Raw genomic sequence first — 24,736 nt, 5'->3', positions numbered from 1 at the left:
TAGTTTTTTGCCCCTTCTTAGATAGAAACTGCAGGATTATCACTCAGCAATGACTTTTAATGAGTAGCAAAATTTGCCACATGTCAATACAGCAGTCAGGACAATTTAAGGAAGAGAAGAAAGAAATGGTTAGTGCTTACACCTGCTTTCTCAGGTAAAACTCAGATAAAACTAACTAATAACCAGAACACAACTGAATATATCACAGTTTTATTTAAGAAATTGTTGCCAGGCTTGGTGGCTCAGCCTGTATTCCCAGAGCTTTGGGAGGCCGAGGCAAGTGAATTGCCTGAACCCATGGGTTCGAGACCTGCCCGGGCAACTTGGTGTAGACCTCATCGCTACAACAAATAAAAAATTAACTGGGTGTGGCAGTGTGCGCCTGTAGTTCCAACTACTTGGAAGGCTGAGGCGGAAGGATCACCGGAGCCCAGCAGGTGGAGGCTGCAGTGGTCGGAAGCGTGCCACTGCACTCCAGTCTGGGTGACAGAGTGAGACTCCAGCTCAAAAAAAAAAAAAAGAAATTGTGATCTGAACATTGAGGAAGTTGTTCTTCACTTTATAAATAATAATAATATCTAATACATGTTGAGAACTCACCTTGTATCAGAACCATGCTAAGCATTTTGCATTCATTTTCTCACTTAATGTTAGTCACAACTCTGTGAAGTAGCTACTATTATTATCTCCATTTACAGGTGAGAAAATTGAGACTTAAGAAAGTTCTGTGGTGTGGCCAGTATCCCCACCTCTGTCCAGCCATACGGTTCTATAACCGTATTCTGTACTGCATCCTTTACAAACAGGTTGCCTGTGGGAGTCCTTTAATTATAGAATTCCTTTATTTAAAATATGTTAGCTGTAGTATTTTTTTTTTTTATTTAACAAAAATTCATTTTGCACACAATGTCTTTCCAGTATAATAATGGGCTCTGGCTTATTAATTGATTGTTAGTACAAACTATAAGCTATGAAACCAACTGCAAATTTTAGTGGATATGATTTTACTGCCACACATTTCCCAGTTACTCCTTTTCTTGTGTTAAAATAGCCCATTAGGCCAATTGACGCTTTCTATAAGACTGTGCACACCAAATTATGTTAAGGTAAACATTTCTATAAGAGAGAATATGTCTTTCAGAAGCAATGAAAGTTTTGCCACAGGTTGCATGCATAACACTGATAGCGGAAAGGATATGGAGTGTTTTTTCAAGATACTTCATTTCTCATTTAGCACAGTTCCATTTAGTGTCTCTGAAAATATATGTTAATAGGAATAGTTTCATGTACCTATTTGTAACTACTGAAGTTTGAGTAAGAGCCACCACTCCTTTTTTAGCACACCTATTTATTTCTCCCCTGCCCTCAAAATCCTTTAAAGATACAGAAACAATGACTTTCCCTTTTTTACAATGATTGTTTGCCTTGGCTTTGTACCCTTTTGTGTCTGCTCCTTCGTGAAACTCACATATACCCTGCATGGTAGTGAGATTTGGATAAGCAGGATTATGGAATGGACTCGTATGAGAATAAGGAAGCCCCCCCTCCAGAGGTTGAATTTAGAACAACTTCAGGAAGAAGGATCCCTTTAGGAAAGGATGTCTATGCAAGTAGTTCTGACATCCACATCCACATTCATCTTTGCCTTGCGAGTATACTTTTTTACTGGCCCCACAAAATTTCAGCTCTATTATGGACAAACACCTTTCCTTGGAACTGAAAAGGCCTCTAAATGTATTGGTTTCCTTTTCTACCCCCTACACTTTTTTCAAAGTAGTATCACCATGATCTAGCATAATGCTTATTAATACACATAGTTGTTTAAATGTATTTTTGCATACATTGTGGTTGAATCCTTTCCCTTTAGTTACTTCCCTACCTATGAGGATTCAGGTAGGTAAGATGTTTTCTCAGAAATGGAGACTTGATTTTTTTAAAGCGCTCCCATTATTTACTCACAGGCAATCTAACAATTTAGATAATCAATTAGCAATCTAATTTATTTAGATTTAGCAGTCTAATCTATTTTTAACTCCTAACTATTGAGAATACCTGCCCACTGACAGGAGACACAGCTAAGATTAAGGGCTAACATTTTGAAGACCTCCTATATTCAAGGGACTTTAATCCTAACATCAACCTATAAGGGTAAGTATTGTTATTATTTTTGTTAGAGGTGATTAAACTGAGTCTCAGGAAGCTTAAATGGCTTTTCCAGGATCTTATAGCTACTATGCAATTGAGCTGTACTCTGAATTGGTGTTTACCTTACTCTAAAATCTCTGCTTTTTCTATTGGTCCATGCTGTCTCTGCAGGAGGGTCAGACATTATAGGATCATAATGTGAGGAACATTATGGTTAAGTTAGTTCTGGCTTTTTTTTTAAGATATCATTCACAGACACAGAACTCTGCCTCAGTAGTCTTTAGTATAGTCACAGGTTGTGTCACTATCACCACTAATTTCAGAATATTTTCATCATCTCAATAAGAAGCCTATGCCCACTAACAAGCACTCCCTATTTCCTTTTTACCCAGCAATGGCAACCACTAACCTATTCTTTGTCTCTTTGGAGCTGCCTATTGAGTATGTTTTGTATAAGCTGAATCATATAATATGTGGCTTTATGCATATGACTTCTTTAACTTTGCATAATGTTTTCGGTGTTTACTCATGTTGTTTCATGTATCAGTAACTCTTTTTATGACTGAATATATTCCATTGTATGGATGTATTACTTGTCGTCTATCTTAATTATAGTCATTCTAGAGGATGTGAAATGGTATCTCATTGTGGTTTTGATTTACATTCTTCTAATGAATGATGAGCATATTTCCATGTTTGTTGTTATTTGTATATCCTCCTGGGAAACATATCTGTTAGATTTGCCTGTTTTTAAATTTAGCTCCTGTCTTGATTGTTGAGTTGTAAGTGTTCTTTATATATTCTGGTGACTGGACCCCACCACATATGTATTATTTCCTCATTATTATTATTTTACTAATCTTTAGAGACTATTATTTCACTAATCGTTAGAGAAATACACATCAAAGCCACAGTGAGATATCATGTCACACCTATAGGAATGACCACTGTCAAAAAAACAGAAATGCTTTCTCACATTCTATGGACTATTTTTTTACTTTCTTTATAATGTCTTTTGAGATACAGAATTTTTAATTTTTAGCTTTTGTACTTAGAAATCTGGTTCATTTTAGTTTTTTTATGTGGCTATCCAGTTATCTAAGCATTATCTGTTGACTATTTTTACTTCTTGAATTTTGTGGTACCCTTGTCAAAAATTAATTAACCATAAGCTCAACAACAAACAAACCAATTTTTAAAATGAGCAAAGGACCTGAATAGACATTTCTCCAAAGAAGATATACAAATAGCCAACAAGCACATGAAAAGATGTGCAACATCACTAATCACTAGAGAAATGTACATCAAAACCACAATGTAATATCATCTTATACCCATTAAAATGGCCACTGTCAAAAAAAAAAACAGCAAGTGCTGATGAAGATGAGAAGAAATTGGAACCCTTGTGCATTACTGGTGGGAATGTAAAATGGTGCAGCCACTGTGGAAAATATTTTGGTAGTTCCTCAAAAATCTAAACATAGGCCAGGCTTGGTGGCTCAAGCTGTAATCCCAGCAATTTGGGAGGCTGAGGCAGATATCAAAGGTAGTCTTTTGACTTTTTTCATCTTCATGAATTATCTGGATATGGAAGTCTATCTCTGATACATTTTTAGAAAATTATGTCTAGTGGTAATTAAGTCAAGATTTGTGGCTCTCCTTATAAATTTGTATTTCTACTATAGACTGAATCAACCTGTTGTCCACTTTGAACAAAATAAAAAAGAAAGATAATTTATCCCAGGGCCACACGGCCAGAAATAATTTCATCTTGGGCACAGAATTATAATATAGTTGGAATTTTTTTGCAGCTAACAGAGTTTCATGTTCTCCAGATACAAATATTGGCTTTATATCTCATGACAACTAAAATTACAGAATATTTCTATGTGTGATGTTTAAGATCAGACTATAAAATTGCATAGAGTAGATGCAGATTCAACAACAATGACTCTCAGACATCAGAATACAAAATGTTATAAGAGTTAAATGCAAATTCCTACTTCCAGAGATCATAAATGTAGGGTTTTTTATAAATCCCTGGATTCACAGATTGTTCACAAACTATATTTTGAGAAACACTGCTCTAAACTTTGAGAAATATAACCTGCTTGAGGCCACTTAGTGTGAACATAAAGCTTTACTTACTAGCCTTGAAAAAAGGTGTGGGTAAGAAGCCTGAGATTTATCTAAAAGTTTAAATGCCCATTTTGATACATTCACAGTAAACCTTGAAATGCTTAGTAGCTTGATCGTTCAGACTTGAACTGTAGTACAAGCCACAGATAGAACTTGGAAATGAAAATAACCCCACTGTACTATGGATCTTGGATGTTTTGTTTAGATAGCCTTCCAGCAATTAGGTATGTCTCCCCCAGGTTCTGTCGAGATTTTCACTTCACCATTCTAAAAAACAGGCATACCTCCAATAGTGAAGACAACGGTAGCTAAAGGTTAACTCTGGCAGAAGACAGGTAGATGGGTCTGTAAGAATATTAGGTACTTCCGAATATTCTCTTGCCAAATCTTTTTTAGATTAAGTTTCAGCTTAAATCACTCCTATTCATTGATCCACCCAACATTTATTGAGCATCTGCTTGTGCCAGGCACCCTTATAAGTGGTGCTGGAGATACTGCAGTGGACAAAATATTCAGAAAGCTCCTTGTCCTAATAATCGGTCAAGTGCTGGGTGGAAGGCAATAGCCATTCAGTACATAAAAAGTGCTGTAAGTAAAAATAAGTCAAGGGACTAGGAAGTGGCAGATTATGGGAAGGGAAAGACTATTTTTAAAAAAAATTGTTGAAAGTTGCATTTAAGCAGACTCTGAATGAAGGACCTGAAGCTTTCAGCACTTGTACTTGTTTAATTTCTGGCACATGCCATAAAGTGATAGAATTTTCTCTCTGAAAAGAGTCATTCAAGAAATGAACTTTAAGAGTCCCTAAAAACAACAGAATTCTGTCTTCAGATGAAATCTTACGCAGAAGCCCAGCATATGAAAATTAGGCAATTCTGGTTGAACCTTACTTTTCCTTCCTCTCCAGCTCTCCCCACCTCTTCTCCTCCTGACACCTCAGAAAATCCCTTAGGGAACCCTGAACAGGTTTAAACTACATACCTAGACAACAAATGAATCAATTAAAGCTAAAGATGTTAAATAACCACCTGAAGTCACTCAGCTAGTTAATAGCTAAAGCTCTTTCCACCTTGTTATCCATTCAGAAAATGTTTTACTATCTACTATGTGTGAGGCTCTGTGCTAGGGAATTTCTGTGGATGTAGCAGGGAAGAAAGATAAAGCCCCTGACCTCAAGAAGATTTTTCTGGCCAGGTGCAGTGCCTCAAGCCTGTAATCTCAGCACTTTGGGAGGCCAAAATGAGAGAATTGCCTGAGCCCATGGGTTCGAGACCAGCCTAGGCAACTTGGCAAGACCTCATTTCTACAATAAATCGAAAATGAGCTGGGCATGGTAGCGTGCACCTGTAGTTCCGGCTACTTGGAAGGCTGAGGTGGAAGGATCGCCTGAGCCCAGTAGTTCAGTGCTGGGGTGGCCGTGAATATGCCACTGCACTCCAGCCTGGGCGACGGAGTGAGACTCCAACTCAAAAAAAAAGAAGTTTTTTTCTTTAATGAGAAGAGATAAACAAGAAAACAGGCCATTGATAGTACACTGTGGAATGTGACGATAGCTCTTGTCCATATGGGAGCTCAAGAGGCTCTAAAGGAGACTGTGTCTTAAAGAATAAAATGAAGTTAGACCAATTAAGCATGGCTGCAGTCATATACTTAAATGAGGGTGTCAGTATTGGTGTGCTTTTCAGCTACAAATAAAGACAACCCCAATATAGGGTAAGACCCTAGGCAGTTCATCACCTGGGTTGGTTAATTCAGTGTTCCTGTGACATCAAGAATAAGGGTTTTTCCCATCTTTCCCCACTCCCATTCTTATGGTCACAAAATGGCTGCTAGAGTTCCAGGGGGAAGATCCAAAATAGCGTCCAGCAGAAACTCTCTTCTCTTTTTAAGAGCTGAGGGAATCTTTTGCGACATTTTTCTGAAGTCCCCTGGCAGGCTTGCCCTCATGCCCCCTTGGCTTCTTTGACCAGAACTGGGTCACATGTACATTCTCAAACCATTTGCCAGCTGAAGACTGGAGAACTATGAATAACTCAGACTTATAATTTACCCCAGTGTTGCCTTTCTACCTGTTTATTTTTTGTAAAGAACTTTTTTTAAAAAGATGGAGCCTTTTTTACTAAACATAGAAACTATTTTCTATATAGTTGTTAGTGTATGTGCATCACGTATAGATTAATTGCATGTATTTGCTTTTTTGAAAGCATGCTGAGAGTTAAAGAAATCCCACAGTCACGAGAGCCCAAAATGTAGGGATAAGTGTGTTCCCATTTTTCTAGTTTGCTTCTAATATTGCCTGCTTGTCTTAGCACTTAAATTTTGGTTTTGTGATATAGCTTTCCAGTTATCACTTGAGTCAGAAAGCTTGTTAATTCTCAAAGCAGAAAGCCTGAAATTCAATTTTTGTTTGCTGCAAAAAGAATGCTCATATCTGTAGAATTTATTTTCTTTCATGTACAGGGACACACATACACATACAAACACACACACACACACATACACACACACACACAGACTTATTACAGTGACTGTAAAATGAGTGGAGCTTTTCAGTGTTTCTGTGAGGTCCTCACAGGAACAATTTGTGGTAATATTTCTTTCACTTGATATAAATTTAGATTTCACAAAGTCCTTTCTGCTGGAATCACTTCTTATATTCCGAATCTAGACTCCAAAGCTAATTTACTACAGATGTTTTTCCAGGTATTGCGGCTTATTAGGATAAGAAAGGCATAATTATACCTTATAAAGTAAGAAACTGTTGACCATAGTAATTCTGTCTAAACTAGTTAAATTATTTTAACTCTGAACCTAAAACTTCTTTGACATTGCAGGGGATTTAGAGCAAACATTTTCCTTATACTTCCTGAAATTGTTAGTGACTTTTTCCTCTTCTGATTTTGAACCTGGGAGATGTAAGCAGGAGTTTTTCTGTCATTCTCACTCTTTATCGGTTGCTTAATTTTCAGTTGGTCTGCTTAGTCATCTCAGACATTTCCATGCTGTCAGCTAATGTGTTTTTATTTTCAAAGTCCTTCTGAAAGTTTAACGCACATATGAATTACTGGGGGATCTTGTTAAAGTGCAGATTCTGATCTAGGTGAGGCCCAGATTCTGCATTTTCATCTGGGAAGCAAAGTTGTAATTGTTATTCTCCACAACTCCATAAAGTTAATCAAGAACACTGAAACTTGAAATCTTTTACGTATATCAAAGCTGGAGCTCCCTTTTTTACATCCAGACATTAGTCAATTGGACTAGAATTTACTTTTTTGGGTATTTCTTCATTCTCTTTTTTTCCTCACTGTCTTCCTTTAATAACCTCCATTCAGATCATGTTTACAAGCAGAAATAAAATGAAGGTAAAGATGTACTTTAATAATTTTATTCAAAGAATTTTGAAGAGTTGAGAGTTTGGGATTTTCTAGAGCTACATTTTTGACTTAGAAAGAATATTATGACATATATTCAGTTTGTATATTGTTTGTGGTATTGATCTTAGTGCAAGTGTCCTGTATAAACCTATTATTACAGGTTTACAGGTTAACAGGTTAACACTATAAATTGAGCTTATTTTTTAACTTTGGAAGAATATTATTCATTTATCATATACTTCAGTTTGTAGATTGTTTATGGTATTAATTTTAGTACAGGTTTTCAAATGAACCTGTAACAATTTACAAGTTACTACTATAAATTGATATTAATTTGCAGTGATTATGTTTGGGAAGTGGAAAGAGGACTGCTGTATCCTGAAGGCATTCTTTGGGACTCTGAGCAGTTGTAATAGAAATGAGAGTAAGCCTTCAAGGGAGCAGAGTAGGAACGTGTTTATCAGTGCCCTTGGATTAATGGCAAAACTCTACCACGGACAGCTTGAGGGAAGCTAGTTTAGTAAAGGCCAGGTCCTTAATGACATTGACTGAATGATGTTAACTCACTGAATTAACTAACTAGCCCTGGAGTCTCTTTTGTAAAAGTTGCATTATTTTATGAATATTGACATATGGTTCTTGCCACAAGTTATATACAGTGAGAAAAGCAAGATGGCACTGCTGATTAGGAAAAAAGTGAGGACACCATAGGTTCACACAGAAAACTATATAAGGGTTTAATAATACCATATATAACGTCTTTTAAAAGATGTTAAATATACTTTGATATTCTAAAATAAAATAAGCAGATTTGAAAAGGTTTCAGTGTTCAACAAAGATACCATAAATGGTAATATAACTTGGCTTTAATGCTGGATTGACCCATCTTTAAAAGAGTTTTAAAAATTATAATCAGAATGTGAGTGTCTGGAGGAAGTTGAAAGGCTAGAAGGGCAGGAGATGGAGAAAAGAATACATTGATGTTCTTACTAAACTATGCTAGAGAAAACTAGTTCAGGGTTATATTTTAAGTTGTAAGAATTTGGTTTTGGTTTTTTTGCAAAATATCAAATGGCACTATTGGGATTGTTCTGTCCCCTTTAAAAAGGTAAGTAGTATTTTGTGAAACCTGTTCCAGCTTGGAAATGTGTGTGAAAACAATATGCATATATACCATATGTTTGAGTCACTGCAAAATCTGTTTCTTACTCTGAGGAGTGGTAAAAAAAAAACCAAAAAACTTGAAAGCTAATGCAGTAGAACACCATAAAATGAGCATTTAATTGTTATGGACACTCCCACTGAAGGTAGTGAACAGAGCCAAACATCAAGCTCTCTTCTTGTTCCTAAAATATAGAAGTACCAGATAACCAGAAAAAGGTGGTATTGATGGTGATGTGGACCATTTAGAGCACACAGCAGAACTTGAAAGCAAGAAAAGGCACTCTAGGTGCTGGCAACAAGGAGAGAATTCAGTGACGATAGAGAATGAAGCTGATATTGCAGGGCTAACGCAGTAGTTCCCTCTTATCTGCAGTTTTGCTTCCTGTGGTTTCTGTTCCCACAGTCAACTATGGTCTGAAAATATTAAATGAAGAATTTCAGAAATCAGCAATTCCTAAGTTTTAAATTGCACACCATTTTGAGTAGCATGATGAAATCTAGCACCATCCTGCCCAGGACATTAATCATAGTTTTGTCCAGCATATTCACACTGTGGATGCTACTGTGCCCATTAGTCACTTGATAACCATATTGGTTATCAGACTTTTACAGTGTCATAGTGCTTGTGTTCAAGTCACCATTGTTTTACTTAATAATGGCCCCAAAGCACAAGAGTGGTGATGCTGACAATTTGGGTATGCCAAGGAGAAGCTGTAAAGTGCTTCCTTTAAGTGAAAAGGTGGAAAGTTCTCAATAAGGAAAAAACACAGTATATATAGTGTTTGGTATTTCCTGAGGTTTTAGGCATCCACAGAGAGTCTTTAAACCTATCCTCAGATAAGGAGAGATGACTTATATGTGATTTAGAGACTTCAGTGTCTGTTTAGGAATAAGAGTCAAGGTACTAGTTCCAGGCTCTAAGTACTGGAACTAGGCTCACTCATGATGCTTAGAAGAAGCTGTCTTTGCCATGATCAGATACTAGAAAGATACCCCTCAACTCCTTCCAAACAAGGGAATGAAGTTATTCTCAGGAAATTAGAGACTGGGACTGTACTGCAAGAGACATTATCCATACCCTAGTCAGAAACACTAAACCTAAAAACATAGAAACTACCCCAAAGCCTGGGACCCTTCATCGATCTCTCACTAGAAGAAGCAACCACAAAACTACCCCACAGATACATCTCAACCCAGGAACATAACTGTACCTGGAACATAACTGCAGCTGCCAAAATGACCACACACACACATGAATATAGCACACATGCAGGAACCACCTATCCTGAGAGGTTGTTAGCAGGTGACAAATAGGGGCAATAAGGAATTATAGCCAAGAAACTAGAAGTCAAAGCAGTGAAAGGAGCTTGTAAATTAATGTTGAGGGGGACAAATAATTTATTAAACAAAAGTAAAATGTCACCCAAAAAGAGCAGGTAGATTTGAAAAAGAAACAAATAGAATTTTTAGTAATAAAATTAGTATCTGGGGTAAGAAATTAACAATGTAAACTCGCCCTAGGAAAATCACATTTTGGAATCGAATTGTAAGATTAAAAGTAGGCTGGGCTCAGTGGCTCATGCTTTTAGCCCTAGCACTTTGAGAGGCCCAGGTGGGAGGATCACTTGAGCCCAGGAGTTCAAGACCAGCCTGGTAAACATAGCAAGATCCCTATCTCTACCCAAAAAAGAAAAAGACTAAAAGTACATTTGAGACAGGATTTTTGGAAATTTAATATTAATTTAGTACTAACTATCTTATTCTGCCAAAGACTCTATAGATACTATACACCTGCCAGTGCATCTCAAAGGATCACTCTTTTAGTCTTAAAACTGACTGGTTTTTTTTTGTCCCCTTGCTGTGGAATCACTACCAGGGAGAAAACTCAACTGATGTTCCCCTTAAGACTGAGGAAGTCAGATGTGGCTTCAGCTCCTTATAGGGAAGGAATAATCTGTTCATATAGATTTGCAAAATGGATACTGTGAAAGTCTTCACAGTGTAACTCTGTGGGAGTCTGCTGTCTTTACTGTTCTTCTCCTCCCTACCCCCCATATAATTTGATATTCTATGACAATATCACCATCATTATTTTGGTTACTAATAATTGGATGACTTCTTTAGACATTTTCTAATACTTGTACCTGGAAATGATTATTCAGGCACTTTGACAGACTGTGCTTGGAATTGTTTTTGTAGTAGTGATGCTGAACTCAACTTTAATTTTCTATAGCCCTCATGTGCCAGTAGCACACATTTTTGAGATGACTAGCTATAGTTTGGGTATGGTTTGTAGCAAGAGAATAGACATTTTTCTGCAAAAGGTAACTGGTCCCTATGGGGTTCAAACTTGTGATCTTGGTCTCATTATCACACGTTTGTAACCATCAGACCTAATAGATATATTATATACATTTTGTTCTACAATCTTGAAATTGAGTTATATTTTTTAATTAACCAAAGCTTATTTCAGATATGTAATTAAAAATCACTTTGGGACATTTCTCACTTTTGTTTGATAGTAAAAGTCACAAAAGTAAAGCAGACAGCCAAAGAACCTAACTCACTTTTCATCTTCCCTGTGTTTTCTATGACAGTGAAAGTCACAAAAGTGAAGCTTGCAGGCAAAGAGCCTAACTCACTTTACGGAGAGTGCTACTGTACCTTTTTCTTTTAGTGAGGCTATAGCAGGTCTGATGTCAGTCACTTTAGAGACCTTTAGACCTCGGTGCTCATTTACTGCTAAAATGTACCAGCTCTGCTTCTGCATTATGAAGATCATCTGTCAACACTTTGAGATATTCTCCTTTGTTATTAAGCTTGTGATGCTCTACACTGTCAGGTTTTTTGCCAATTATAGTTAAGGTACAATGGTGTATTCACCAGATCAAAGTCTCACATTGGCGGTAGAGGAATGATTTGTAAGTCTTTATTCATCTGAATTGTACAATAGAACACCTGAGGAATGCAAATAATCCCTCTGAGGACTCTGCAGGAAAGGCTGTTAAAATGACAGGGTAGAACTATTGTTATTCTGAATTGATGTTTTAGCCAAAGTAATTATTTCTTACCTTGTTGTTTCATAACAGTTCTAATTTTATTAGTTATGTTGGCCATATTTATGAAACAAAATGTGTATGGTATTTCTATATTATCCTTATATGTGGACTTGTTTTGTTTCACTTTCTTTGAACCTGTATTTGGTATGTGATCTGCTTTTTTAAAATTAGATATTTGATTCTGACTTGCATAATGAAAGTATATTACTAAACCGTTGATGATAACATTTTAATATAGAGTTGTGTTTGAATAGTGGAAGTCTGTAAAGTAACTTAGAATCCCATAATATTATTATAGGCAGAAGTACCAATTTAAATCCCCCCCCTTTAACCTGTCCTTCATAATTTTGGATAAGAAAATATCTGGTTTGAATTGCATTTTACACCCATACTTTATTTCAAATACATCCTACATATTGGTCCATTTTTTAGGATGTGAACAAAAGAAAAAACATTACTATGAAGATGAAAAACCACTAATAGTATGTTAAATAAGTAGTTACCTTTATATAACAAACATGTATAAACTATTGTGTGAATTTCTTATTCCTTTCTTCCATCCTAAATCCTGCTCAGTGAGCCATTATCCTTGATTTTCTAATAACTCTGATCCCCCTGCCATTTTCTTTGATAGTTGAGTGGTGATGGATTTATGATTTAGTTCGTTTTTTTCCCCCTAAAGGGGCATTTACATTGTTTATTTAAAGAATTTCTGCCAAGCATTGCTTTAATAGCTATTAAACCTTTGTCTCATTACAGGATGCTAGGGGAATTATGTAAGACAATGACATACTTTAAAATTTTAATATAAATTTTAGTGGAATCTATAGTCATTCCTATGCTAAACTCAGTTCCAGAATCACAGGAGTATATGCTATGATTAAGAATGAAAATTAGTAATAGTAGCTACTGCTAATGATTTGTTTACTATTTGCAGGCTTTGTTTTTCTAGGTTCTTTACAATGTAATAGGTACTATTATTATCTCTATTTTTACAGTTGAAGAAACTGAGGTTTAGAAAGGCTCAATAACCTGCCCATGAATAAAAAGCTAGGAAAGTGGTAGGGTCTGAACGTAGTTAACATATTCACTACACTTTTTTCATTTATGTTCTAATTGCTGCTTTGCCAAAATATGCTTTGGAACAAAAAAAAAAACACAAAATAAAACACGATTCTATAATGTCTTTTCAGGTAACAGCTAGTATCCGTTTCTTAACTGATTTGGCTTTCCAAATCCTTTGTGATTAAAGGAATTTATTTCCTCTACAGTTCTATTATCTGTGATCTTACAAAAGTCAGATTCAGAAGAACAGTGTGTATGTTATATCTATTTTATATTTGTGAATCTGTATTTCTGTACATGCTTGTTTTGGCTAGCAAAAATCTTCCTCAAAACCAGTAACAACTATGAGTTCTGTTAGTCCAAGAAGGGACTAAGCCAGGCATATAGATAGCTGAATGAGACAAATTATTTATTTGTGAAGGACTCTTCAAAATTAGCTGGCATTTTTAGGTGTGATTCCTGTACAAGCAGAACTTTATGTTTTCTTTTTTTTTTTTAATTACTTTGTAAAGTTGGGAAAATAAGATTATACAATTGAGGCTTTATTCACAGGTGTTAATGCTGAACAGTTTTAGTGTAACTGGAAAAAGTTTTAAAATATTTATATAATAGCGCCCATAGATAATGTGCTAAAGGAAAACTAGGTTACAGTAAAATATTACGGCGTATACCTGAAGCAATTGCTGCCTGTTAATGCCTTGACCTTGGAAAGCTATACACAAAAAGATGGCATCATAAAACCGTGCAATTCTTATGAATATGTATGTGCTACTTGATAATAATGAATGTGGTACAGTCATGCATGCACTACAAGATAATGTTGTGCCCTTTTTTGTCCACAGGTTGATAAAAATTAAAGAGTGGGTGGACAAGTATGACCCAGGTGCCTTGGTCATTCCTTTTAGTGGGGCCTTGGAACTCAAGTTGCAAGAATTGAGTGCTGAGGAGAGACAGAAGTATCTGGAAGCGAACATGACACAAAGGTTAATTAGCATTCATTTTCCCTACACTTTATTATCAACTATTTCCTTGCAGTAATTTAATTGCTTGCGCTGATAGAATAATAAATGACAGAGTAATTACCATTATAAAGAGGGAATCTTCTCCTTTCTTTACCATGAGACAGAGTGAAAAGATTTATTTTAAATTAAGTTTTTAACTGTCATCTGTCATCTCCGTACAGTGTTTTAATTATAACATAGGTATTAGTTATGTATATTTTTGAGGAGGAATGATCGCCAAAACTCTTTCGTCATGTTCAGTGGGGGAAGGGAAAGGGTGAATCAGTTGCCATCATTTTTTCTGACTAACAGTAATATATTGTTTAAATATTGGATTTCAGTCAAATAATTTTGCTTTCGTGGCCCAGGCAGGCCCTGGAAATAATTAATACTGAACGAAAATAGTGATAGGATGGGTAGATCTAATTTTTCTTTTTTTATAGTAAATAATTTAAAATGATATCTGTGGACTAATGCAATTAGAAACAATCTTAGAAGGGATGTTTTTAGAAATAGTTACTTGCTTTCTGACCTCTTCAAGTGTATTATGAAAGATGAATGGTCATTTGTTAATACCTAACATTTTCTGCTTGAAATGAATTTAGCTCTCTACCGATTTCTGGCACAATCAACTTATGTGTTGAGTGAATTTGTTTCATTTGATTTCAGTGCTTTGCCAAAGATCATTAAGGCTGGGTTTGCAGCACTCCAACTAGAATACTTTTTCACTGCAGGCCCAGATGAAGTGCGTGCATGGACCATCAGGGTAAGATTCATACTTATTCATCAGCTATATCCAGTTCCACACTATTGAATTCAGATTGATATCACTGACTTTGAAGTTTGTCATGGTGGCGGTTAGCTAGTCATTACAGATGAGGTTTTTGTCCAGGATAACTTTAATTATTTGTGAGCTGCTGAACAGTGAAAGTGGAGCGGCATTGATTGAGGCAGGTAACAATTGATTCTGCCTATTACATAGTCTGAATTTCTTCATCCTGTAGAATCTGTCTACCCTCCTCCTGTGGTCAGAGATAAGACGCACCAGTATTGTGCTTGCTTAATCTGTGTGACTGGGTTTGTCTGCAGTGAAATTGATGTTGCTTTTCATTTTGTATTCGCTAAGTTTGTTTGGGTTGCGGGTGGTTCTTTCCTCCTTTGCTTTGCTCGGATTACATTTTCAGCAATAAAAGCAATATGACATCATTATGCTCTTCATAGATACATAGTTGGGCTCAAAAAACTAAACTCAATGTGTAATAATTCATGTCTTTTTATTTGAATTCATAGAAGTTATGTTTGTTTTTAGTGTTATATGTTCAATCTTACTTCTTTAGAAAATGTGATATGTATTTTAAATGTTGATGTATACTGAATACAACTAGAGAGAATGACTAATTTATTCCCAGAGGACAATGGAAGCTGAACTGTAATGGTTTGCTTTTAAATGTAAATATATTGTATTATAGTAATTATTGTTGAAAAATATTTTGAAATATATATAATCCTAAATAGTGTTACAGAATATAAAAATAATGTCAGAACTTTCAGAAATACTCAGTGTCCTATTCAGTCTTTTATTATGCTTTTTTAATATATGCTACATGATAAATCTTGTGCTACTTTTATTTCTGTTTTCAGTGAATGCTATGATTTATTGTTACATTTATTTTGATTTAATATCGATGGAAACATGGAGGCAGTTCAGTACAATGTTAAATGTCTTGTGTGAATGTGAGATTCTCTTTTCTTTTATCTCCTCTCCCCTTTGTAAAAAATGTTTGATTGACTTCTAACCAAAGTCCTTTTATATAGATTTTTAAAATAATGTCAAATCAAATTCAAGCTGGTAAACAAATTGCCAGGGTTTATTTTCACTGTATATTTTAAAGATGTCTCTTAAAGCCTTAAAACTTTCAGTGAAACTTAAGTGTGTGAGGCAGGAAAGATAGCATTCTCTGGGCTTGAAAACGTGAAAGCTGGTTTCTCTTAAGACTGATTGTAAGTATCCATGATTTAATGTGCAGAGATATTTAGTCAGGTAAGCATCAGTGAGTAGCCATATTAACCCAATACATCTTTTATTGTAAAAACTGTGCTTTATAGTGTCAGACTCCTTAGCACTTTAACATGCTTTATTAAGCAGCCTTTGGGTCACTGTTATTTCTCAAATTTCTTTCCATGGTTGTGTGTGTCTGGAATGTATGTCCTTGTAATTTAACATATGGGATAATTATAAGACATTTCTCTTCCTATATCTACTTGAATTTCTTTCATGGTGATTAGAAGCAGCGTCTGTGATGCAAAATGTTCAGAAATTTTATTAGCAAAATTTCTTGAGAATTTCACAGTTATTTGCTGAACATAGATTATATGATTTACTGGACATGCCTTAAAAATGTCCCCTTTTATATTGATTTTTATATGTTCTTTAGATGAGCTGAAATTTTAAGGGCTTTTTATCTTTTTAAAACCTTTGATAATTCAGCTTGAAAGTTACTTAAAAATCTTTATTTTTTTCCGCTGTGAAGAATAGAAAATCGAAATGAAATCTACACCAAAACCAGACCACTGCATCTAAATCAATAAAACTGTGGATGACTGTTAGGAAAAACAAAGCTACTCTTCTTTAATATCTACTGATCTATCTGTGCTAAAGCTGTTGCACAGATAGTACCCAGTGTTGGAAATGTGCTAATTGTATACCTGATATCTTCACTGATATTAAACTAAGTTTTAGTTGAGCCCAACTGCAGATCAGAGAAAAGAAACTCTGCTTCAGTCAATCATCTTAAATGCAATTAGTTTTCTCTGGTCTTTCTTTTCAAAGAAAGGGACTAAGGCTCCTCAGGCTGCAGGAAAGATTCACACAGATTTTGAAAAGGGATTCATTATGGCTGAAGTAATGAAATATGAAGATTTTAAAGAGGAAGGTTCTGAAAATGCAGTCAAGGTAAGGAATTATTTTTTATTTCATATTTCACAGTTTTTCCAGTGATGTGAAGATTTTCATGGTAAAAATGAATTATAATTGTCTTTTAAGCCATGTAGTCTAAAATAATAATAAGATTACCAGGGTTTAGTTTTACTATCAACTGATTTAGGAGCTTGTAGATATTTACATGCCTTTAGATCTTTTTTAAAAATGTGTGAATTGTTCTCAGTTTTGTCGGGGGGGGATTCTGTAATTGAACATAAAAATAAACTGGTTTTATGTAATTGTAGACAATTTCAAAGATTTGTTCACCAATGGCCAATGAAAAATTACACTTACTGTATTTGAATATCTGAAGTATAATTAATATATGCTTATGACTACTTCAAGGAAAGGGATAGAAACTTAATTTTTAAAAACCTGTTCTTGCTAGAACTTTGTGGTTTTACTTTTGTGTTGTTTAAAGATCTTAGGGGATTTGATTTGCTTTCTCAACACTAGAGGGCAGGTCCAAATTTGTGCTTAATTTTAGCTAATAAGTATAATTTGATTTGCAGACACTAATAGTAAAGCAATGTCATACATGAGTAGTAAATGGTTTTTTAAAAAGTAAATTTCATTGCAAAATTAATTTTGTTTGACTTACTAGATTTTACTTAGAGAAGTTTAGTAATCTCTAATGGATAGGTGTATCAGCTGATTAAGCTGACACTATAGGAAAGCTTCTTTATCTTTAATTTAATTTAACATTTGAAGACGACCATAGAAAATGTCATGGAATTTAAAGAGCACTCTCTTGTTTACTGTTTTCATCATTTTAAAGGAATACAAAGACTTTTATTTCACGTTTGGGATTTATTCTCATTGATATCATTGGAAAGATCTTACTGAGCAGCAGGACTTTAATAGAACCGTTGGAACCCAGGAAGAGAGGGGTAAAAATCTTGGTGTAATTAGTTCAGTGTCGAATGAGAGCCATTTTGTTTTTTTTAAGGGGTAGAAGAAGTTACAGTTTACAACTAAACAAAGTCATCAATTTTTCAGTGGTGTCCTCTATAAATATTGACAGGTATGCAAATATTAGCTTGAACTTTGTCAGAATACTAATTAGACTTGAAGAAAATCTCAGCTTATTTATCAACATGCTACATCACTGGCATATATATTTTTTCATAGAGTAAAAAAGATTAAAATGGAGATATTTTCCATTAGTAGAATTTAGAGAGCAGATGCTCCTTTTTATGCTCTTATATGATAAACCTGTTTTCCCAATCCTTATATGATAAACCTGTTTTCCCAAACCTATTACAGGTTCTAGGCTGTAATAAACTTGAAAGATAGATGAACTGTGAATACTTTCTTTAACAATTCAGAGAAACTTTATAATACAGAGTGAAATAATATTTCCTTCTTGTAAGAATATTTAACACTAAAACTGGGAGCTTATATGCTACAAATTGGAAAAGGTTGACTCTGGCTTTTCAAACTAAAATACCATTAAATATTTTATGTGGTTTTTAACCTCCAAAACTAACATTTCAAAATTTGAACTTCAAGTAAAATGAAGCATTTGTGAATTGTTTTATGCTCCTTTATTCAATGAGTATTTACTTGCATATTATCAAGTGGGTTTTAGGTTTGAGAGCACGATGGTGTATATGTGTGTGTATGTATATGTATTTCTAACACCAGTGCAGCATAACTAATTTAATGCCAGTGCTGTGAACTATATACTGAATAGCTCTGTGTGGGCTTTGTAGTCTACAGGGATATCACATTATTAGCAATCATATCTGCTTAGGCAAAGCTGGCTTCTACAGATGGCTGCTTTCAAGTGCAAATGAACTGGTTAGACGTGTCTTGTTTAATACATACTCAAGATTCACAAATGGGTATTGATTTTTTTTCTCAACCAGTGTTTCTGATAGCAGTAGAAATGGATTAAATGGTCTCTAGAGAATTTAAAGGAACACCGTCACTTTTAATTAATAGTAAACTTGAGTGATAACAAAGTATAGAAACTTACATTAATGTGTCATGTCAATATGTATTTGATTTAGATTGTCTATATAGTTTTATAACAGTAGGTCGTAGATTCTAGAAATAAGTGGCATATGGCTTTCAATGCACTGCATGTCTTTACAAAAAATGCATATTTGTGTTTGTGTGTGCCTTTTAGAATGGTAGGTTTCATTAGCTTTTAAAAAATAAGCTTCATATATTCTTCATAAAATCTAGATGAGTCTATATATAATCCAGATCAGTGAAAATTTACTTAATAGGGGCCTGCAATCTGGTTGTTGATTTTAATATCAGATGTATGATCTTAGTGTTTTTGTTGTGGATTAATATAGTTTCACTTGACTTTGAACATTCTTATCAATATCTTCAAAGGGAGGTACCGATCCTGTCCGGCAAAGGTTTCATGTTCTCAGTAAATTCTAACAGAAGAGAAATACTTTGAGAATTTTTTTCTAAAAGATCCTCAAGTCCTTGTTGCTGCATAGTCGATGATGGGGTCATGTTGGACCATGTCAGTGTGTGCAGTGTCAGGCATGGGTGCTGAAGAACCTGTTGTACTTGGGGTGAAGTTTGTGCCATGGGGTGATCCTGGTTTTCTGGAAATGCTGCCTGTTGTGTTAAAACTCCCAGCAGATTGCATGTTTGGATCTGCATGCCAACAGGTGGAATCAGTTGCTCTGCCGACTAATTTACAAGTGGAAAAAATATCTGTTGCTACAATTCCAACCTGTTAGAGTCTGCTTGTAACTAGGACCATTAGTCAGTAAGCTTCGTGATGAGTTCTAACACATACTTGTGTGTATAGTCATTGTCGAGACTACATAAAAAACTACAAGGTCGCTCAGAATCTGTACACTACAATTGATCATAGTTTTCCTTATAGCAAACTATCTTTTTGACATTACTGTTGTCACCAAAGTATTTCTTTAACAAATAAAGCAGCTTTTAACTAGTTATATAACTTTTTTTCCTGCCTGGTTTGATCTGTTTTGTTACAGTGACTTGCTGGATGTTTGCAGACACATCAGAAATGTACCATAAACAGCATGTAATGAAACTTAATGATATTGGTATAATTACATTTATGTTCCAACAGTTTAGTGGCGAATACATTATGATTATGTATGTATGGAAAGTCTAGTTCTGCCCAAATCAAGAATACTTTGCTTCTCTCCACGTGTAATTTTGAACGTATATGCCTTCCTAGATTTCATTTAAAAAAAAAAATGACTCAAATAGTATAATACTTTTTGTGCTGCTCTTAGCATTTACCCTGTGTGTTTAGTTGTAAAATAATAACCTGTTTTCTTGATATTTCCTGTTTGCAGGCTGCTGGAAAGTACAGGCAACAAGGCAGAAATTATATTGTTGAAGATGGAGATATTATCTTCTTCAAATTTAATACGCCTCAACAACCTAAGAAGAAATAAATTTTAGTCATTGCTCAGATGAACGTACAACTTCTAAAAGGCATATGGTTTTTTTTTAATTAAAATTTCTGAAAACTGAAGGGACAAATAAAGTTGGGGAGATGGGAATCTTCTACAAACAAATTATTTTTATTTGTTTTAAAATTAAAATACTGTGTACCTCCAGTGAAATGCAAGTTTACTCAGTGTGAACAGCTTTGCTTTTCACGTGATTAAGGCCCTCCTCCAAATTGTAGAAGCTTTTCAGGAACCATATTACTCTCATGATACTTCATTAATCTCCATCATGTATGCCAAGCCTGACACATTTGACAGTGAGGACAATGTGGCCTGCTCCTTTTTGAATCTACAGATAATGCATGTTTTACAGTACTCCAGATGTCTACACTCAATAAAACATTTGACAAAACCAGCCTTGGTGTGTTTGGGGATGTCTGTATTGACTGACTGTGGTGTGCTGAATGCGATACGGCACCTGGTGGTTGCTGATTACAGAATTTTAAGGCGTGTGTATGACACAGTAACTGGCAGTGTGGGGCAGCTGCAATTGTATCTTAAAAGTGAGTCTTTCATGGGAATCAGGAGAATAGGATACCAGGGATTTGTCTCCAAAAAGTTAATTAATTTGTAGATCGACATTTATTGAAAGATGATAGCAGTGATATTACAAAGGATCTAACATAGGTGACTCTGACCAGAAAGAAAAAAATGTTTTCAAAAATTAAGAAATTTTTTACTTGTTATTGTTGTTCTGACCATATTGAAAAGAGTGTTCATTTTTCATCGTAATCCTTTGAAATTATTAAATTGGAAAAACTGACCCATGGATGTCTGGTGGATCCTGGTTTTGTTTCAGTTCAGCAGTGCATGCAGAAGTTCATACTCAGATTTTGAAATTAAGATCAGACCGTAGAACATTTTTCATCTTACTATTAAAATATTTTAGACCAGTGGAGATTTTAGTATGTATAAGTTAAGTACTTTAGAAAAGTGTAGCATAAGGACAGATTAGCAATTTGGACACTATTTGCCATTTAGCCTTCTTAGGATGATAAGCTTAGCGTCTTCTCACCCTTGATCCTCCCTTCCTCCCCTGCTCCCACTCCCGGGAGGCCTCCCTTGTCCCTATCTTCCCCTTTGTGCTCCTCTGTGATGGATCATAGGACCACTGCAGTGGAATACAGATTCATACCCAGCTGGCCTTCACCTCTACTCTGTTATGTTGTCACATTATTGAAGAAATACACATAAATTTAATATTGAAAGTTACCTATTGTGGCACAAAAGGCATGAAAAAGGGTGATTTTTAAAGAACATTTGGCTATACTTAGGAAAGGATATTTAAAGAGGATGTGGTTGAGTTGTGAATATAGTTTAGAAGTTCTCTAGTAAGTATTTTCATTTGAGTACCAAATAGTGATCTTTTGCTAACATAAAAATGAGTAATCTGCAGCAGAAAAATGAGAATAAAACAAAGTGACAATTTAAAAAATAATAATAACCAAATAAAACAAAGGAAATTTAGGTTACTGGTATAGTTGACCAGGTTTGCTGTGAAAAATTCTTGTTATGTGTATTTCAGTATTGGAGAAATTGTAGATTAGAGGGTGTTGTTAAAGGGTTCAGCAGTGTGATACCTTGCTCTGGAGTTTTCTCCAAAATGAATTTCATAAATTTCTTAATGTATTTGAAATCTCAGCAAAAAATGTTAACATTGTGTAATTTTACTTTTTCTAACTTCTTTTTTTTTTTTAATGGAGTCTCACTGTGTCACCCAGGCTGGAGTGCAGTGGCATACTCATGGCCACCCCAGTATCAACCCACTGGGCTCTGGCGATCCTTCTACCTCAGCCTTCCAAGTAGCCAGAACTCTAGACATGTGCTACCACATTCAGCTATTTATTTACTTATTTATTGTAGAGATGAGGTCTTGCCAAGGTGCCTGGGCTGGTCTCGAACCCGCGGGCTCAGGCAATCCACTTGCCTTGGCCTCCCAAAGTGCTGGGATTACAGGCTGAGCCACTGAGCCTGGCCTTTTCTAACTTTTAATGTGATCATTGCACATTGCAGAAGAGAGCCATTAATAAGAGAAGTTAGTTCTGAGGTAACTGCATTCACTAGGGGCTGAAATTAAATGTTTAAAATTGTTAATTTAGTTAGAAGTTCTGCAATATGATTTATACATGTACAAAATTTTATTTTCTACAAAAGTTAAGAATTCCAAGAACTATTACATGTCAATAATCAGGTATATGCCTATATCTAAATGTTTTTCCCCTCTACTAATATTGGTGATTGTTAATATATTTTTAGGATTTTAAGTAAATATTTTTGCACCTATCTGTAAGTTCATGTCAATCAAATTTTTAGCTAAAAGAGATTTGCTTTGTGCCCGAAGCTTGAAAAAAGTTTGTGATAGCATTTAGTTGAATTTTATCACATTACTTTCATAACTTGCCCTTTAAGCATGAGTCAGGTCAGAACCAGATCTCTCAAAGAAACACAAATACTTTTTTTCTTTTTTTTTAATCAAAGTCTCATTCTATTGCCCAGACTGCAGTGACATGCTCACAGCCTCCACCTGCTGGGCTCAGGCGATCCTTCTGCCTCAGCCTTCCAAGTAGCTCGGACTACAGGCGCATGCCACCACACCTGGCTAATTTTTTTGGTTTATTGTAGAGATGAGGTCTCACCAAGTTCTCCAGGCTGGTCTTGAACTCCTGGGCACGGGCAGTCCTCTCCTAGGCTTCCCAAAGTGTTGAGATTATAGGTGTGAGCCACCGCACTAGGCCACAAATACTTTTGATACTAACTTAGGAGTGAAGCCTCTGTTTAATCATGATTTGCCAGCGTCCTTTGTGAAGGAAGTCCTCTCATAGTTAATCAGTGTTTCTGTATTAGAATTCCAGATTGGTATTTATCTAGTTGTCTTTGTATAATATTCTCAAAGCTCCTTTGAGCAACTATTTCCTCTCATTTGGAGAGTTCGAAATAGAGAAAACCTCTTCTTGCCTCTTAGATTTTTCTGATTAGTCTACTTAAATTCACCTAATGCTCTTTTTATCAGAGACTTGAGAAATGTTAATTGTTTCTAATGGCAAAGTGCTTTAGCTGGGAAAATTCATCTCAACTTTTTTTAATCCTGTAAAAATACACTATGGTGATAGAATAAAAGAGATAGATTTGACTTTTGAGTGGATTTTTTGTCTCCTTCTAACTGGTTTGGGACCCCCTATAAAAATTAACAGTTCTTGAATCGCCTTCATGGTCTGTGAATATTCCAAACCACTTGCAAATTAGCATCTTAGTGAAAAGTCTTGTGGTGCAATTAGGACATATAAGAAAAGGGGCCTCACTGGACCACCCGGGCAGCGCTTCACAGAGTTCTCAAACCACACATCTGATCGGGGCCTTGGCTTTGCAGGTCTAGAAACTGATTTCTTCGGCTCAGCAATGCTGTGTGTGTAACACCTTCTAAAATTTCTAAGATCTAATTTATAAATTAGAATGCCAAGTTCTTCATTTATGGTAGAAGATACTCCTGATAGATAAATGACAGATGATGGTTGAGGCCTATCCATACGTAGGAATCAGGAGGCCAGGATGCGAATGCCAAATGTACCGCTTTCTAGTTAGGCAAGTTACTTGACCTCTCAGATGTGTTTCCTCACCCATAAAATGGGGATCACAAGATCTCCCTTGTGAGGGTTAAATTAATTTATGTCTACATGGAAAATGGTATAACTGCATAGTACCTGGTAAGTGCTCAGTAAGTGTTATTCTTTTAACTTACATTTGGGAAAGACTCTTCTGATGTTCACTCAGACTAAACTGTAGAATAAAATGTTGTTTGGTCAGTATAAAATTAGAAGAAAGAAGCATAAATGTTCTTTAGAAAATCACTTTCAGGGTCTCTAAATGGATGTCCTCAATTGAGGATACTTAAGTCTACTTGATCGATGAGTCTGTTTTTTAGTCTTGCCTCTGTTTGGTCACATGGAAAAATGGGCACAAATAATTATGGGTATTTCTTCCAAGGACATGGGATTTGTCTGTTCAGCATCATAGACTTGCACTAGCTCTAGAATGAGCGACAGATTTCTTCATGAAACATGAAAGGAACTCAGTCATATATATTGGGATTCTCAGGCCCAGCTCTTTTTTCCCCTCTGAATTCATCTTCCTAAACCAGAGGATAGCTTATCTGATGCCATCCTAGGGGAATGTTTTTATATCTCTTATGGATTGCAGAGCTGTTTTTGTGCTTTTGCCAAGCAGTAAGGAGGGAAGAAGGGAAGAACAGAGCCAACAGAGGCCCTCCAGCCCCTCAGTGCATACTGTTGCCACTTACTGTGGGAAAGATTGATAAATAGTGATATACCCTATTCCTTGACTCTTTTTC

At 35.5% G+C, this 24,736-nt stretch overlaps 1 protein-coding gene across 3 annotated transcripts in view; it reads left to right on the top strand.

Annotated features, from left to right (window-relative positions):
* Positions 1-20,746, top strand: part of OLA1 (Obg like ATPase 1) — a 183,319-nt gene extending 162,573 nt beyond the window's left edge. For 2 of the 3 annotated variants that reach the window (XM_008064751.2, XM_021715890.1), the window contains 4 exons: positions 13,789-13,929; positions 14,617-14,713; positions 16,778-16,900; positions 20,233-20,746. In XM_008064751.2, coding sequence (XP_008062942.1) covers positions 13,789-13,929; positions 14,617-14,713; positions 16,778-16,900; positions 20,233-20,334 — 463 coding nt within the window. In that variant the 3' untranslated portion in view covers positions 20,335-20,746. The remainder of the gene's footprint in view (positions 1-13,788; positions 13,930-14,616; positions 14,714-16,777; positions 16,901-20,232) is intronic. The other variant, XM_021715889.1, reaches the window with a different exon arrangement.
* Positions 20,747-24,736: the final 3,990 nt, after the last annotated feature.

This window comes from Carlito syrichta, unplaced genomic scaffold (assembly GCF_000164805.1).
Source record: "Carlito syrichta isolate Samal-C Ts95f unplaced genomic scaffold, Tarsius_syrichta-2.0.1 Scaffold307993, whole genome shotgun sequence".
Classification (NCBI taxonomy): domain Eukaryota; kingdom Metazoa; phylum Chordata; class Mammalia; order Primates; family Tarsiidae; genus Carlito; species Carlito syrichta.
Note: the sequence above shows the minus strand (reverse complement) of the source record. Positions and strands in the feature narration are given on the sequence as shown.